The sequence below is a fragment of the Oryzias latipes genome, chromosome 14, assembly GCF_053564925.1.
Source record: "Oryzias latipes strain Hd-rR chromosome 14, Olatipes_Hd-rR_3.1".
Classification (NCBI taxonomy): domain Eukaryota; kingdom Metazoa; phylum Chordata; class Actinopteri; order Beloniformes; family Adrianichthyidae; genus Oryzias; species Oryzias latipes.
This window is the reverse complement of record NC_136250.1, coordinates 16,842,194-16,859,860: the sequence shown is the minus strand read 5'-3', so window position 1 is coordinate 16,859,860 and position 17,667 is coordinate 16,842,194. Positions and strand designations below refer to the sequence as shown.

The 17,667-nt window shown below is 36.6% G+C and overlaps 1 protein-coding gene and 1 long non-coding RNA gene across 2 annotated transcripts; both read left to right on the top strand.

Annotated features, from left to right (window-relative positions):
* Positions 1-142: 142 nt before the first annotated feature.
* Positions 143-16,350, top strand: chrne (cholinergic receptor, nicotinic, epsilon). Its single transcript, XM_023962181.2, has 12 exons — positions 143-303; positions 3,287-3,420; positions 3,500-3,544; positions 3,685-3,794; positions 3,874-4,029; positions 12,447-12,547; positions 12,621-12,821; positions 13,599-13,713; positions 13,788-13,902; positions 13,978-14,185; positions 14,953-15,086; positions 15,164-16,350. The coding sequence occupies exons 1-12, from the start codon at positions 234-236 to the stop codon at positions 15,329-15,331; spliced, it is 1,557 nt and encodes a 518-aa protein (XP_023817949.1). The 5' UTR covers positions 143-233; the 3' UTR covers positions 15,332-16,350.
* LOC144983811 (uncharacterized) lies at positions 6,108-8,939 on the top strand. The gene is made up of 5 exons (XR_013647630.1): positions 6,108-6,299; positions 6,815-6,872; positions 7,015-7,076; positions 7,888-7,983; positions 8,473-8,939. It is a non-coding gene; the product is annotated as an uncharacterized LOC144983811 (long non-coding RNA).
* Positions 16,351-17,667: the final 1,317 nt, after the last annotated feature.

Here is a 17,667-nt window from a genome sequence, read left to right as displayed (position 1 = left end):
GGTCACACAGAATCATAAAGTTATGTCCAGTGTTGAAGTTGTTGACAAATGATTGTGATGATGATTATTGTGAGTGTGGAGTGGGATTTGAAGTCCTGGTTTAGTGCCGCCAGTTGCTGTGTAATTCGATAGCGACAGTGGGGTTGAGCAATGACCAGGGTGTTTGGTGGAGGGATTTTGCGCTCTTCCTCTCTGTCTTTGTACTTTGCTCTGCACCCAGCAGGTTTCAGGATATGATGGCTGTATGTAACTTTTGGATATTTTCAGGAGTTCTAACAATACTTTGGCTTTCTCTGGGCCTGGGTATGTTGCATGTTTACTTTTATATATATACCAGAAAACCTGGGCATGTTTCCCCCTCATCAGACTACAACATTCTTCTTTATGCATTTTTTGAAAGCAGAATGTCTGTACTGAGAGAAAAAGTAGCTCTGAAACATTCATAATGTTGGTCATCAGCATGTAGAAACGTTTTCTATAATTCTACATTCATACAAGTCAGTAAAATAATGGAATATCTCCTCATTTTAAATAGATTTTTATAAATTGCCATTAACCTTGAGTCACAGAATCTGTGTTCCAGACTTAAAGTAGCATTAGAGAAGCAGAAAATCCCTATACTTTAGCAAGAAAGCATCGACAAAGCAGGTGAACAAGTCTTTGTTGATGATAGGAAAACAAAAAAGAGCCACAGTATGTCAGAAATCTGCTGCAGAGGCAGAACTGAGAGGTGGGATATGAATGGAGTGCTTACAACCATTCAAGTTGACCACAAAGGATGGAAGGATATTTTTGACGGTTAAACAAAATCCATGTTAAGTTTATCTTCTTGACAGAGGTCATTAAAGCAATACAAAATTCAAGGATAGAATTAATCCTGTAATGCAGGCTCTACGTTACAGTGGCATGTGAAGGGATGAAAACATGTCATTGTTGAAAACAAACTGGGGTCTTGAAGTGGGGTCTTGGGCCAAAGATAAACTTGAATTCATGTAGGCTTTGAAGATAGACTATGATATGATTTGGTTCATTTACAATAAGAGAATACAATCTTTTGAACCTATGATTAATATTGATGTTTGCCTAATGCCGAAAAAGTTTACAGTCCACAGTTTTAATTGTATTTATTTAATACGGAAAAACAAAAATAATACGTTTTCAAACTAAACTTTTCATTACGCTAAATTCCAGGAAGTTATCTCATATTACAGCTCCTTAAAACATGTCTCAATACTTGAAGAATAATCCAGTAACTAAAGGTCATAGCTGTAGTGTGAGGTTTGGACATATTATATCGTTGGATTCTCTGCGAGTCACAAAAGTTTTAGTTCCTTCAGCAGATTCATTTTTGTTGAATTAAACTCCTGCTGTATCAGGAAATAATTTTTTTTTCTCACACCTTATCATTTATTTGTTTGTCTTGGCACTGTATGTTTAGGTCATGTTGTGTGTCTGTCCATGATTCATTTTCAATGTCCTGGCTGAGGCATAAATGTTCTCATCTAAGATTTCACGGCCCAGTCAATCATCCCTTAAGGGGGATTAGTTGTCTTGTCCCCCTCTTCAGAAAAGAAATACTCCTCAAGAAGAACATCAGTGGGTACACCTAAATGCCAATAAAGAAATGTGCCACTCTTACTGCAGAAATTTGAATTATAATAAAATCATAAAAATTGTCCCGTCCCTCCAACACACAAAATTGTCATTAATAGAAAACAAAGCAATATACATCAAAATACTTTGTGACAAATGAACTTTGAAGACTTTTTTTTTTTTAAAGGAGTGCACAAGAAATTACTCCCATTCTGCTGCCAGAAGGATTTGAGGAACTCTAATATTTCGTTTTTCTGGATTTATTTCAGATTTAGGAATGGACTTTCTGTTATTTGGTTTCGTTATGTTACACTCTCACTCTTTCACACACGCACATAAAAAGCTTGCAAGACTACTAGCTTTGCTCAAAAGCACCAGGTCCCATCAGTTTTATCTCTTATATTTACCGGTACTCGAAACCGAATTTCTTTTTCAACTATTTAATGACATTGTAAACCTAGTCAGTTTGAAAGAGTTTATTGCTTTCCAACAATGATAGTTTGATATTTACTTATGATCATGCTGCTCTGACATTTCGTCCTTTCATGCCAGGTTGAAGGGTCAGCTCAGTCATACTGATTAGGGTTCACTTAGTATTTGCTTTGTTTGGGGATACCAAAGCCACAGATCCCCTCAATGATTACCTGAATGTTCTGCCTCTGTTTCATCTTTGTGGGGTATTTTTCTCAGACTGTTCACACGGCAGGATGTGACAGCGTCAAAGCTCTCAAAAAATTAAAGTAGCATGTAGTTCATGCTGTGTATTTCAAAAGCCATTTCTAACAATGAACCTTTATTGTTCATTGTTCTGTTGTAATATTATCTAAATATTTTAAAATCAGCAAAACATTAAGATTAAATAGAATGCAACAAAATATAAACATTCAAATTCATTTGAGGATTTCTTTTTCATGACTATGTTTGATGTGTCTGACCCAAGAATAATTGGATTATTAGAAGACATGTGTTTCCGTTCCCAATTTGCAAAATGTCAGCATTAATGATGATTGTAAATGACCTAAAGTAATTTTATGCCGGTGTTTAGCTCCCCTCTGCTGCAATATATTATGATAGAAATAGGTATGTGGTTGACGGTCATGAATCATAGGGATTGTAGTCAGTGCAGCATCAAAAAATAACGTGTTTTTTTTTTCTTTATATAAAATAAAAAATAAATTGCTCTGAAATTCCAATGATCAAGTTTCACTGCCTGAGAATATTTTGTCGAAGTTTTAAATCTAAATTACCACCATATCAAAACGTGGTATGTCCATGGACTGGCAAATCATTTATTTTACTGCAAAATACGCAAAGATTTAAGTTTAAAGCCAACATTTGATTGAAAATACCTCAAATTTCAAAAGAAAAAAAAAATTATGTTTTATGTATCCAATATAATTTGCAAACAAAATCCCAAAAGGGTAACCACATGTTTTTAGCTTTTTTGGTCATTTTTATATATTTTAAGCATTTTATTTTTTTACTCTTTTTTCCATAAAAAACTTTTTACACATTCAACAGTACAGTGGTAAAGTATATAAGCTTGCTGAGAGTTTCTAAAAAATATATTTCTGACAAGTCATAGGAGATTTGGGTGGACCTCCACTATAAAAAAGGCTCATAACAAAAAAATTATGCTTTCCTACGGATTTCAAAAAGGTTAAATTAACTGAGACAATGTATTTTTATGCAGTCCACTGTAATGAAGAATCACAGCTGATCGGTGACTTGTTCAGAAACTACAACAAGAATATTCGCCCTGTGGAGCATCCTGAGGACAAGGTACAGGTTATGATCAAGCTGACACTTACCAACCTTATCTCCCTGGTAAGAGCTCTTCTTTTCTTGCCTTGTGAAAACAAAGGTAGCTTTCCCAGATATTCATATGTGTGCTCTTTAAAAACAGAATGAGAAGGAGGAAACCCTTACAACGAATGTGTGGATTGAGATTGTAAGTTTTTTCTTTTCTTTTCAAATGTTCGTGATTAACTGATTTAAGCAATTCCCAATCAGACGTTTCCCATTTTGTCAACATGGCATTGTCATCAAATGCCCTTCTCGGTCATACATGTTGTTTTTTTTCATCTGCAGCAGTGGACCGATTATCGGCTTGTCTGGAACACGTCTCAGTATTACGGCATTAAAACCATCCGTGTCCCATACAACACTGTCTGGCTCCCTGACATTGTCCTGGAAAACAAGTGAGGACAGAAAAAACATGAAAGTGTGAACTTTTCATTGTTAGCAGAACCTGGTTTGATGTTGCTTCTCTCTTTGCAGCATTGATGGCAAATTTGATGTGGCTTACTACGCCAATGTGCTGATCAGTAACGAGGGCTGGATGTACTGGCTCCCTCCTGCTATTTATCGCAGCACTTGTGCAATTGAAATCACCTACTTTCCATTCGATTACCAAAACTGCACGCTTGCATTCAGGTGTAGTATGGTCTTCACATCATTCAAAACTTAGTCTTACTCATGCTTAAACATTACGGGCAGTCATGTGCAAACATTTTGAGCTTCTTTTTTAATCAAGTGGGATGTTTTTATTCGCATAAAACTATGATAAGTTGATCCACAGACAAACAACTGCTTTTACTTTATTTTCACTCATAAAATTAGTCTAAAAGTCCAGCATGATTCAGCGGATGATCTCTCTACACTTGGAACAGAATGGGGGCAATCCCATCATACTGTTATCTTTTCATTTCATTTTTGAGAAAATATATGTATATTCAACAGTTTTTAGTTCCCAGAATTTAATCTAGGTAACTTTGATTACCTGGCATGTATGGAAACTATTGACAACTTGGAGAATTCTTCCAGTATATCCATCTTTTTTTAAATCCATGCCCTTTAATTAAATGGCATTTACACGTTTAGCATTGTCCTGCTTTGGTTGAGGTCGCAGTCTCATTCACCCATGCACACACATATTCACCCACTGATGGTGGCTCAGCTGGCATGCAAGGTGCTAACTTGTAACCACCAGGAGCAATGTGGGTTTCAGTGTCTTGCCCAAGGACACTTTGTCACATGGGGAGGCAAGACAGGACCCGAATATACAACCTTCCAATCAGAGGTCAATTGCCCTAACTCTGTAGCACAAAATGGTAGAACACATTTTTAGAAACATTGATTGTGGATATTATTCACCCAAGCCAAAAAGGCATAGAAATTTTTTTTTTTTTTTTTTTGCCTTGGTTGCATTGTAAATTGTTCTCTAATGAGAAGATGAAAAAACTCTTCTCATTGCCTGTTGATGACTAATGGTTTTTATTGAGATAGAGGATACAGATCCACATTTGTCAAGTGGAGTTTTTTGGGGAAAAGTATGAACTATGACAAAACACCAAAATTGAGACTAAACCTCAGAACCTCAAAACATTTTACTTATTTTGTTGGCTTGTAGCTCAAAGGTTTCAACATGGGGAGGTCACTGTCATTAAAATCAGGGGAATTTTCTATTTCTTTTTACAGAAATGTTCTTTTTGTGGCCCAAAATAGGTAGGGGGCAACTCTCTGTACCATTTGGCAGTGTTATCTTTTTGGGGGTTGAACTGATCCTTTAAATCATAAAGTTAAGAAAATGTTTGTGCATTTTCATTTTCCAACATGCTGTCAGAAATCAGAAATCTGTATGAGGGGCCGTATAAGACATTATTTATTCTGAACCATTCACATTCATACATTCTTGCTCTCGCAGTCATATATACTCTCTTTCGCATACATATATTCTCTTACGCATCCATATATTCTCTCTCTCACATTCATACATTCTTGCTCTCACAGTCATATATACTCTCTTTCGCATACATATATTCTCTTACGCATCCATATATTCTCTCTCTCACATTCATACATTCTTGCTCTCACAGTCATATATACTCTCTTTCGCATACATATATTCTCACTTGCACATCCATATATTCTCTCTCTCGCATGCATATATATTCTCTTACGCATTCATATATTCTCACTTGCACATCCATATATTCTCTCTCTCGCATGCATATATATTACTTTACACATACATACATTCTCACTCTCATTGTCGCTCTTAAAAAAGAATGTATGTATGTGAAAGACAAGTATATATGAACGTGTGAGGAAGAGTTTATATGTGTGTGTGAGAGAGGAGTATGCATGAAACGGAAGTTACTTTGCATGAAAAGGAAGGCACTTTGAATGAAAAGGAAGGCACTTTGAATGAAACGGAAGGCAGATGATTTCTCGTGCTCTGATTGGACGAGAGGCCGCCACCTCCCATTTTGAACACCCTCTAAACCCTATCACTTGTACTGACTCATAACTATTAAGGTTACACAACTTAAATGTCATTTTGTAGTTGATTCAACTATAAAGTATTAAGCTCTATCAAGATTTTTTCAAATTTAACTTAACAGTGCTAAATATTTTAAAGCTTATTTGTATCTGGCACTCAAAAATTTTAAGATCCGTGAAGTAGCGTCATGACGTCATCACGTACTGGTGGGAGGGTCTTTCGTTTTCTCTACGTTAGCTCAGGTGGCCATGTTGGATTTGCCGAATGCGAGTATGCGACGTTTGAAATTGAAAGTCGAGCATTTTATTATTCTGCAAAGCGTTGCGATTTCGTCCCGCTTCAAGACGCCCCAACCTCGGTTTTTTTTTCATCCGCCTCATCGCTGATGGTGCCGTCTTGTCTTCAGCCCTGATTTAATTTGGTAAGTATCGTTCATGGTTTATGAATGAATGCTTTAAAAATGCTCTTATACTACCGTAAATGTGGTTTACTGTTGTTTAAACATATGTGTGTTATGATTGTTTTAGAGATTAATGTGGAAATGTATACATGATTAGTTTGTCATAGCAGACGTATGGCGAGCCAAACCCAAAATGCATTTCTGCCCGTAAGTTACGACAGTGAGGTTTTTTTTTTTTTTCAGAGGTAGAAATGATCTGTTAAGCTGCAATCACACTAAACATGATCCGCGTGTGAAATTCGCGTTGGAGGCCTCTGTCTGTGGCTAAAGTTTGCTGCTGGACATTTGTCCAAAAATGTCACTCAAAGCCTCTAACGGTTGTGTGGGAGGAGCTACCGCCAACAGTTTTAAGCCTGGTTGCTACATGGAAGCATTGGGTTTTGAATGCAGCTTTAAGCTTTTATAAATCACTGATCTCCGTTATAAAAAAGGTTTTTGTAAAAATAAATTAATCAACGTGCTCGTGTTGTGTTCAGGTACCGAACTACAGAGTGTTCAGTGTTTCACCTCCAGATAGACGCCAAGGCCAGCGAGGTAACTTGTCTCAGTTATTTGTCTAGAGCTATTTTAAAAAAACAAAAAATGCAATAGGTTGTGTAGTGCAATAAATGTTTTTTGATCAGAATATAATTGAAACATTTTTTAACATTGAAAAATCTCTCTTGGACTTTTTCAGATACTGAACTTCAGAAAGTTCACCAGAAAGTCACCATTTCACCAGAAAAGACCTGTCAGTGGGTGAGTTTTATACTTATTTAATACATTCATCCTGAACTATTACCATTATTAGATTTATACGGCAGCATGGAAACATTTATGCACATTTTAACTAGCCAAAGGTCTAAATAGAGCTGAAATTATTTACAATTTAACTAAACATATTTAGATTGCAGGCTGAAGGTGGCACAATGGAATGGAGGTGCAAGTTGTGTTCTGTTACTTTGGCACTATGCAGTACTACATATAATACTGCAGTACTACATAGCCAATATTCCAAAGTGTTTCCACTGCCATGTATGTGGAGACACTTTGGAATATTGTCATGTCTTTATGACAGTATATTACAATAATAAAATGATGTTGCATTAGCACCATTCCATCATTTGAAACCATGAAAACTCATCTGTCAAGATCTGAAATGGATTTATGTAGAGTAGATGCAGTCAGAGGAAATTGTGCAGTTTTTACATGTTTGTGTAACTTAAAGCTGCCCTTTTCTGAGACTAAGTCCACCAAAACAGACAGGAACTGGCCAGCTTGGTTAGGATTTATGACCTCCAGGTGAATTTCTAATGTGCATAATTCAAAAACGGATAACAAATCATTTGTAAACAGCTGTAAGAAGCCACGGTGTAACTTGCCTTCAAATGACTTTGGGTCTTTGACCTGAAGTGGATCATGACATAAACACTGTATTGTCCTCTTACTAGAAATAGACATCTAGAAAAGGTATCATTTTATTATTTCTTAAAGTTCCTTAAGTAAATATTGGAAGTGTTTGCTCTGCATTTGCTTCAAAGGTAATGGATATTTCTTTTTATTCTTTTAGGACCAGCGTGACCTGAACATGAGACGGGCACTTGTCCTCCTTGCACTTCCTGTTTATCTGCATGAAGATGCCTCCAACTTCTTCAAGACCTGTACAGTAAGTGCACACGACTCCCTGTCAATGGTTTTCACTAATCCTTTAATATTGATTGAGATTTTATTGAGTGACATAATAAATAGGGCAATTGTTTGTAGTTTGTAAACTGAGTGATATTTTTAAATGGTTTTAAAACTGAGACGGAAGATGAAAGGCGAACATCAGGGACTCCTGATTGGAAGGAGTGGAGTTTCGTTTACCTTTTCTGCTCCTGATCCATCATTATTTGAATAAAGAAAAATGAAGCTTTAGTCTTAAATTATTTTATAAATGTCCTCCTTCAGAAAAATGCTAAAGAACTTTTTAAAAACACAATTTTAATTGGAGTTGGTCCTTAAAACATCATAGCCAGTTGATTAAAAGCTAACAGAATGTTAGCATGAAAAGATTCCTATTGACAGATGGCAGGAATGTCAGTTTTGGACATTAGTGTGATGAATATCTTTGAGGGTCTGAACTCATCTGTGTTTTTTGTTTTGTATTTTCCAGAATACCAGACCTCACAGACCTCTCAGTTGTCGTGGTGATGCTCCTGATGCTGCCGTCAGTGGTCCCACACATCTGGCTGACTAATCTCTTCTAACTCTTCGGGGACATCTATGCTCTGGACCTACAGCACCCCAAAAAACTTGAACTTGCCTTCATATTTATTCAGAATGCTGTCTTGAGCCTTGAGGACAGCAAACCACTGAAAGGACATTTATTGACGCTGGAGAATGTTTCGTTGAGTGAGTCTTCCAGAATGGACTATTTGTTGGTTTAAGTGTTATGTAACTAATGTGTTTTGTTGTGATCATTTGCTTTTTCTGCCGTAAAATACAAAACCAACTCTTTTTGTCAATATGTTGTGTGGCACTCTTATAATGCAGTTTTATTGCACTTATTGTTTCTTCATCCTCTTGATATTTGTGCTTTTTTTTTAAAGAGCAATTAAAAAAAGTGTATTAAGCAATCAATATTGTGTGGCCTTCACGTTTGTTGGTTTTTATCAATGTTAGCCTTTAAAATGTAGTGGGGCAGTATCAATATCTCTGTTTAGAATACATTTTAAGCTGAAGAATTTTAAATATTTTCAATGCTATACATTTAATGAGTTAAAGAATTTATAAAGCATTTGAGTGAATTTTACATATTTTATGAGTTGAGTAATATAAAAATATAGTTAGTTAAAGCGTTTTTTAGTTGGAAAATATTAAAAACTTTAAGTAAATAATCTCTCTTTTATAAGTTGAGGAATCTTAATATTTTTTACATGAAATAATACAAATGTAAGCCAACTGACAATATGAATTTTAATAAATGTTAACTTAAAAGTTTTAATAATATAACTTAACTGTTGCGTAATCTGTTACAAAATAATTTTTAAGTTCAGTCAACTCGCTAGGGATTACAGTGCAGACGCTAACATGAAACAGCAAGAAATCCCAAATTAACAGACTTGTGTTGTGGAAAGGTATGTTTTTCAGCTAGCAGGAATAATCAAAGTATCCGTTCTCTGTTTCAAAATGAGATTGCCACAAAACCGTTATCTCATACTGGAACAGCTTTGGATGTAGAATTCAGTGGGAAAAGGTTTGGACCCTGCCACAAAAGTATTTCATCACCAATAAAATCAGAGAAATTTCTTTCAAAATTCTTCACAAATTTTATCCAGTGAAACATTTCTTTACTAAGTTTAAAAAAGATCTGGACATAAACTGTTCATTCTGTCATTCCTCACCAGAAACTGTGCCTCATCTTTTTTGGTTTTGCTCTTTCACTCAACTATTTTGGAAAGATGTGATACATTTTATAAGAACTCATCTATGTGAAGATTATAGATTATTTTACGAGCATATTATTTTTGGATATTTTACACAAGAAAGACTTATTGCAGAAAAAATATATGTAGTTAATTTACTTATAATTATGGCTAAATACTTTATACACAAGTGTAAATATGCCAACAAAAAAACCGTGTTTTATGTTTTTCAGAAAGAAATGGTTTTGTATGTGAACAGTATTAAATCTTCCACTAACAAAAAAGCTGTCAGAACAGTTGAAACATGGTCTCTCCTGAAACTTTAACAGATTCCTTTGCCTTATTATTTTTGTTTTCTTTTTGCATAACCTGTTTTACATGGTTATCATTATGTTTTTTTGTTCATTCTCATGGCGAACGTGAAGATTGTATTTTGCACACAGTGGAGTTTTGTGTTTGGTATTTTGTATGTGCAAGATATTGTTAATAAAGTTTATTTTTTTAAAAAAACGAACCGGCAAGAAGTAGCCACGGGGGTCCTGCAGCCATCGGAACCTTAACAAATATTTCATCTCCACCTCACCGTTGCCTTTTTTAAGAAATGACAGCTGGTTTTCCCACATTTATATGTAGTTATGGATCGAAAACAAGAGGAATTTGTTTTAATGTAAATGCGTGTTCCAGCGTCTACAGGAAGTGTCGCCCATAATTCACGCAAAGGCTCATGGGGGCTAGGAATAAGGTGGATACGGATTTTCTGTTTCGGTGGCACTTCTATTACCATTATTGGTATTTGAGACATTCCTTTGTGTCTCTAGAGATGCAGACAGATTTGTGACCACTTGAGGTGAAGATAAAATATTTCTTAAGGTTCCGATGGCCTTCTTATTGGTTCGTGTTAGCGTCTGTTCAAAATGGGAGGTGGCGGCCTCTCGTCCAATCAGAGCACGAGAAATCATCTGCCTTCCGTTTCATTCAAAGTGCCTTCCTTTTCATGCAAAGTAACTTCCGTTTCATGCATACTCCTCTCTCACACACACATATAAACTCTTCCTCACACGTTCATATATACTTGTCTTTCACATACATACATTCTTTTTTAAGAGTGACAATGAGAGTGAGAATGTATGTATGTGTAAAGTAATATATATGCATGCGAGAGAGAGAATATATGGATGTGCAAGTGAGAATATATGAATGCGTAAGAGAATATATATGCATGCGAGAGACAGAATATATGGATGTGCAAGTGAGAATATATGTATGCGAAAGAGAGTATATATGACTGTGAGAGCAAGAATGTATGAATGTGAGAGAGAGAATATATGGATGCGTAAGAGAATATATGTATGCGAAAGAGAGTATATATGACTGTGAGAGCAAGAATGTATGAATGTGAATGGTTCAGAATAAATAATGTCTTATACGGCCCCTCATAAATCTGTCTCCCCCTCTGGTCACCAGCAAGAACCATCTCCAGAGTTTAGAGTGCACTTCATCTCCCAGCAACCCCGGCGCACAGTTCAAGAAAGCCACACACCTGACTTTTATTTGAAATCACTCACAGTACACTTAAGCACTGTACTGAGCCTGTCTCAGTGTGAAGTATTGTTTGTGCCACTGCCTGGATTACATCCTGGCCTGATCTGATCTTCTGAACCTGTTTCTCTGCCCAGAATCTTGCCTGGATTCTGACCACTCCTGTTTCCTCTCTGATGCTCTCACGCTATGATTTAGTTTTGTGGCCCTTTAGCTGTGCCAATAAAACCGGCTGCAATCTGAACCAGCCGTCTGCCTTTTCTGTGAGACATGCGTGGATGTTTACAACTGGATGGAATCAGACAGCATGAAAGGATATAATGCTCAGCAAAGAAGGCAGATTGACACAAACAATGCTCCACACTGAGGCTTGGTGCAGTGCTTAAGTAGACTGTGATTGATTTTGCAAATGAGTCAGGTGTGCAGAACCCTGCACACACCCGCATGTTCAGTACTCTGAAGACTGCTCCTGCTGGTGACCAGAGGGGGAGACAGAGCTCTAATTTCAGACGGTTACCTGTCACTGCTGGAATAAATTGTATTTTTCGATATTTGAAAATTTGAAAATTGCCACATTTCCGATAATAATTTTAAAACGTCCTTTGGATATCGCTGACATGTGTGCTTTGGTTTTGTTACCTGGGTTTGAATTATTTTTTGAGCCCCATAAGAGATTTTGACCCCATTCATTTTTTGACAGTTTCTCCTGCTATGATGGGGGGTGGGGGTGGGGGATCATTCACAATGCCCAAAATTCATTTTCATCAGGAACTAAGGCACACATTTTGGTGAGGTTTAGAGTATGTGGCTGAAGTTACATTTTCGCTAAAATTCGCAATAAGACAGAAAACGTTCAAAAACAATATGGTCCCTGCAGTCCAGGACTGCTGTAAGCCATAACATATGGAAGCAGTAAAGTGGTATGTAGGAAAACCTATTTGTTTTCTTGATTTTGGGTAAATTGGTACTGGCATGATTAATTACTTTTTGTTTTTCTGTCAACGATTGCACTAAACTGACCAACCACAATTAGATTATTTACGTTTTTCAAAATGCAAATAAACATCCCCCTCCTAAATGAAAAAAAGAAAATAAAGATGAAAAGATTTTATACTGACTTTGACTCATGACTGATGTTTGTAAAGATTTTGCATTAATATTTGAAACACTACAACAATCACAGGTCTCAAACGTACAGCGCCAAAGAAGTGGACCTAGTTCTGGCCACTGGAGACGAAGATGTTACTATTGAGTGGGTGGACATTGATCCTGAAGCTTTCACAGGTACTTTCTAAACACATAGTTTGTACCAGCAAAACAGAAGTCCTGTCTGGCTTAATGGCTTTCAATCTTTTAGAGAATGGGGAGTGGGCCATTGTCCATCGTCCAGCCAGGAAAGTGATCAACACTCGATATTCCCCAGATGACCTGGAGTATCAGGAGATCATCTTCAATCTGGTCATTCAAAGAAAACCCCTGTTCTACATCATTAACGTCATCCTGCCATGCTCCCTCATCTCCTCATTGGTCGTACTGGCCTACTTTCTGCCTGCACAGGGTCAGTAAAGACCTTACATGGGTTTATCTGAAGAAAAATGCTGCCTTTCATACAAGTGTTTCCCTTTTAAGTGGCACACGTTCGTAGGAAGTATTGTTTTGTGGGAAATGCAGTAGAGCTAAGCATGTGAGATGCACTCGAGAAAAATGTTGAACAATTTTTACAAGCCAGCTTGAATCATCATTGATGCAAAAGTTGTTTTTTGCATCAACCTTCTAGTACCTAGCTCCCCTAAAAGACCAGGACGTTCCGGTCTTTCAGGGGAGCTTTTAGGAGGCCTACCAGGACATCCCTCATCACTGTCAGGCCTGCACAAGAACCTGAAAATGTGAAGGAGTGTGGAGGTCAGAGATGAGTCCAAATTATTGCCATTTCAGTTAGATTGTAGGGTTGCATGTCAGAAAACAAGAAAAACATTTTTGCCTATTGCTCAGTCAAAGTTTTTGGCAATGATGCTGTGGTGGGCTGATCCCCGCCTGTGATGCTGCATTTGGCTGGTTATGCAGCTTTTTACAGAAAGACAGGTTCCAATCAATATTAGCGTTTCCAATAAAAAAAAATTTTGTTTTCGTCCTCAGCCTATTTCCTTTTTCTCATTGTCTCCCCACCCAGGTGTGAACGGGGTGGGGAGATTCAACAAACCTTTTACCAAATTGGTTGTAATTTATTTTAAAAGGATGTTGCTATTGGAACCTTTTTTTAAGGTTTAGTTTGTATAGCATCAGCCCAGAAAGATGGATCAGGATCTTCAATGTCTCTGTCACCCCCGTCTTACAGCTGGAGGCCAGAAGCTGACTGTGTCCATCTCCGTCTTGCTGGCTCAGACTGTCTTCCTCTTCCTCATTGCTCAGAAGACCCCTGAGACATCTCTCGCTGTCCCTCTTATTGGAAAGTGAGTCGTTTTTTTATTTCTGCTGAAACCTGCTGCTTTTGCTTCTTACACCTACATTCTCTTCTGCCTTTCAGATACCTGATTTTTGTCATGTGTGTCACCACTCTGATTGCAACAAACCAAATTGTGGTGCTAAACTTCTCGCTGCGCAGCCCTAGTACACACACAATGTCCTACTCCATCAAGCATGTAAGAAAACGTGAAATTTGAGCAAAAACGTCTTTTCCTCTGTTATTCTGGACTGCTGTCCTTCTGTGTGTCCAGCTGTGCTTGGAAATGGTCCCTCGTTTCCTGGGCATGTCTCCTCTGGTGGATGACAGTGAGGTGACTGCAGAGGTAAACGGCATAAGAGAGCGTCGCCGCAGCTCCTTTGGTCTCATGCAGAGAGCAGAGGAATATGTGCTAAAACAACCACGCAGTGAAATGATGTTCGATAAGCAAAGAGAGAGGCACGGGCTGACGCGGTCAATTGGTGAGCTGTTTATAAATTTTGCCCCATGTTTTCAGTCAAGTTCTTGACTTTTTTTACAGAAATAATTGCACATTGCTGCAACTGCTTAAAGATTTTGCCTCGCCATTTAAGAGGAAATAGTATTGAAAACATTTCTACATCTAATCATTAAAAAACAGAGATTTTAATGATATTGTATTAAAACGATTGCATCCAACACTAAACAAAAAAAACTGTACACAACTGCACTTTCATTTTTTTTCTCTATTTAGAAAATCGCTTAGAATATGAAATAATTTGGTTCTTGTAAATGTACTAATATTTTCTGTTGAGTTAAGGTCAGAGCTTTGAGTGGGCTATCAAAGTTTTTACTCATCAAACTCATCCAATCAGAATTATATTAAATTTGTTGTCTTGTGTACATAAACACAGTAATGTTGGGACTGCAAGTATTATCAATCTGGAAATTCAACCTGTCTAAATTCTTCCTGCAGTTAACAAATATAAATAAAAACTTTCCCAAATTCCCTTAAAAAGCACAATTATAGCTCCTGTGTGGATTTTCTGAATTGGCAGCCTTGGGGCCCACTCTGTAACGTTACCTGTTCTAATCATAATTTAAAATTACAGAACAATTAAACCTTTTTTTCATACACTCCATTTAATGCTAAGATATCCATCTCTAGTTATCAATGGCTTTTGTCTAAGAAGTAGGGCAGTGGCCATTTGGCTGGTATTGGACACCCTGCTTGAAAGTTATCTAATTGAAAGTATCTCCTGCCCCCTAGTGGACAACATTGATGTCAGCAGCACAGCCAACCTTTACAAGAGCTTGGCTCAAGCTGCACCGGAAATAAAGCAATGTGTGGACGCCTGTAACTTCATTGCTGAGAGCACAAAGCAGCAAAATGACATAGGATCTGTAAGTATGTCAACTGCATGTAATCTTGGGTAACTGTTATGTATTTAAAATCTTTTTTTTTTTTGTTATTTTGAAAGGAAATTGAAAGCTGGGTATTGATTGGAAAGATGATTGACAAGGTCTGTTTCTGGGCTGCTATGCTCCTCTTCATCGTTGGCACTGTGGGGATCTTCCTAACTGGACACGTCAACAAAGCACCAGAATTCCCATTTCCAGGGGAAGATAAGAAGTATGTCCCAAGATAAAAGAAATGTCTTTGCTGAAACATTTATATATGTATTTGTGCCTTGTTCAGTCTGAAGTGAGTAGGGTATGTATTCTCTGAAATGTAATGCTTCTAGGGTGAAATCCTGGATGGATTTAAGAGGTCGAGTTGATTCAGGTGAATCCATGTTCATGTCCATGCTCACTTGTCATATCAGGAAGAGGATAGATCTTATCCTTAATATTTCCAAATTGAAGGGATGTCTTGAGATGCATATTTCAGATCCTATGTTTTGTTGAAAATAATTTGATTCATTTCAAAATGTTACAATTCTGAGCAAATTATTGTTTGATTCTGTGCTAAAATGTAAAAGTTTTTAATATCAGCTTTAAAATAGTCAACAACTCAGGTTATAGGGTTGACTCATTAAGAAACACATGATGAAGCCAGTTCACAGAAAAGCTGCATTGACGTGTGTCATATTTAACATTAGTCCACACATGAGGAAGTGTAAATCTAATACGGTGATTTACATTAATAAGGTTTTTCAAACCATGTACCGTTTAGAGTGTAACCATCAATTTAAGATAATCCATCTTAAAAAAAAAGTTTTTTCTTTTTTTTTTAGTTTTGTAAAGGTTTGACAATGACTGATTATAATCACACCCTTATTTTGAAAACTGTTCATTTCAGGTTTCTGGTTGACAATCCAGTTTTTTTAAAACTCATGGGATTGCAAGGAAACTGAAAATAAAAAAAGAACGTTTCTGTTTTCTTGTTAATTTCGTTTTAAAATTTCCACAAATAGAGGCAAGCTTGGACAACAACTTGAGAGTTACAAATCTTATCTGTTGTAAATTAAACAAACATGTGCTTAAGTTTTTACATGCACGCTTCATTGTCTTAAAGGAACCTGTGTTGGTATGAAAAGCCAAAAAAAAAATCGTTTTTTGAAGACCTATTTACTGAGAAGTCTTGTTGTTTTATGTAGAGGGTTCATTCTCTTGTCTGATATCATTGTGCCATTTTGTATAAATAAATACTTTATTTACTCCATCATTATTTGGTGAAAGCTGTTTACTTAATTACTGTCTCAATTTTTGTTTGGGTGATGTAAAGCAATAAAGCCAGTCCCAGTTTGGGTAAGTAGTATGTGTTATACTTACCATCATCTTCATTTCTGTTAGTCTTAAAGCTGGGGGGTCCAGACATTTTTAAAGAGGGACAGATTTTGTGAAGGGCCAACCATTACTGTAAAACTTTTACAGTAAAAATAACATTTTACCAGTAAAATGCATTTTTTAATACTGCAGTTTAGTTTAATATAATTACAGTAAGGGGCTGTAAATTATTTTACAGTAATTTATCGTCACTAATTTAAATCATTTTAAATTTACAGTTGATTATTTTAGTGTTGTACAGTGCCTTACTGATTTTTTTCTATCAATTAAAATGATCACCAACATTTTAGCAACTGTTACCTTAATCATACTAGTAGGTACAAAAAATGGAACTTATCTGTGTCAAACTCACAGTGTGAGTCTGGGCAGCTTCAAGTTCAACAGACACAACAAATAGCAGAGTTCAATGACCTCAGTGAGCCCATCTGAAAAGCCTTTCAATCCTGAACAAGCAAAATTGCACAGAAACAGCATTGCAATGTCATGTCTGAACATAAACCACTAACTTTTTGATGCAACAAATTCAGACTTTAACTCTCTTAATGCATTCTGCTATTTCCAGGAAAAAAATCGAACAATCTAAGTTTTCTGCCAGACTGGCAGAAACTGGCTGGGAGACAAATTAAATATTTCCAGTATGTTCTTGAGGAGCTGATTTTAAAATAAAATCATGCACTTCTTTATTCTCTCATATGCTAAGTTGTTTACAGGACGTTCCTGTAAATCACATGATTTTTCCTTTTTGCTTTTTCGACGTAGCATTGATATTTACAATGTGGCAACGAACAGCAGAACATTGTAAGATTTTCTCCCAGGTTTCATTGCTGTTTACAATATGATTCTTTGCCAAAGGAAAACAGTGGAATTGTATTGAAGACTTCAGTCTTTACTAAGGGTTTCGGATTTGGATGATCGCAGAGAGCACACTGGTGGTCAAGTGTGTGTATTCTCCCAAGCAATGACAGACCAGAGGATGACTTTTTCTGTTCCTTCTTTAATCTGGGTTTGGCTTTACAGTCCAGCACATGTATATTTCTGGTTTGGGTTTATGTGTGTGTGGTTCTAAACACAGAATGAAGAAAACAAATAATACAATTATAATAAACCAAATTCAATAATAATAAGTCTTAATAACATTCCACAACCCTCGATAGCATCAATATTCAAAATATTATACCAAGAAAACTTATAATTG

Excerpts from the sequence above, each read along its gene's own strand:
- chrne (XM_023962181.2), top strand. The coding sequence starts at position 234 with ATGATGGCTGTATGTAACTTTTGGATATTTTCAGGAGTTCTAACAATA. Across the intron at positions 12,548-12,620 it reads TGATCCTGAAGCTTTCACAG|AGAATGGGGAGTGGGCCATT; the intron begins GTACTTTCTAAA and ends TCAATCTTTTAG. Across the intron at positions 13,714-13,787 it reads GCTGTCCCTCTTATTGGAAA|ATACCTGATTTTTGTCATGT; the intron begins GTGAGTCGTTTT and ends TCTGCCTTTCAG.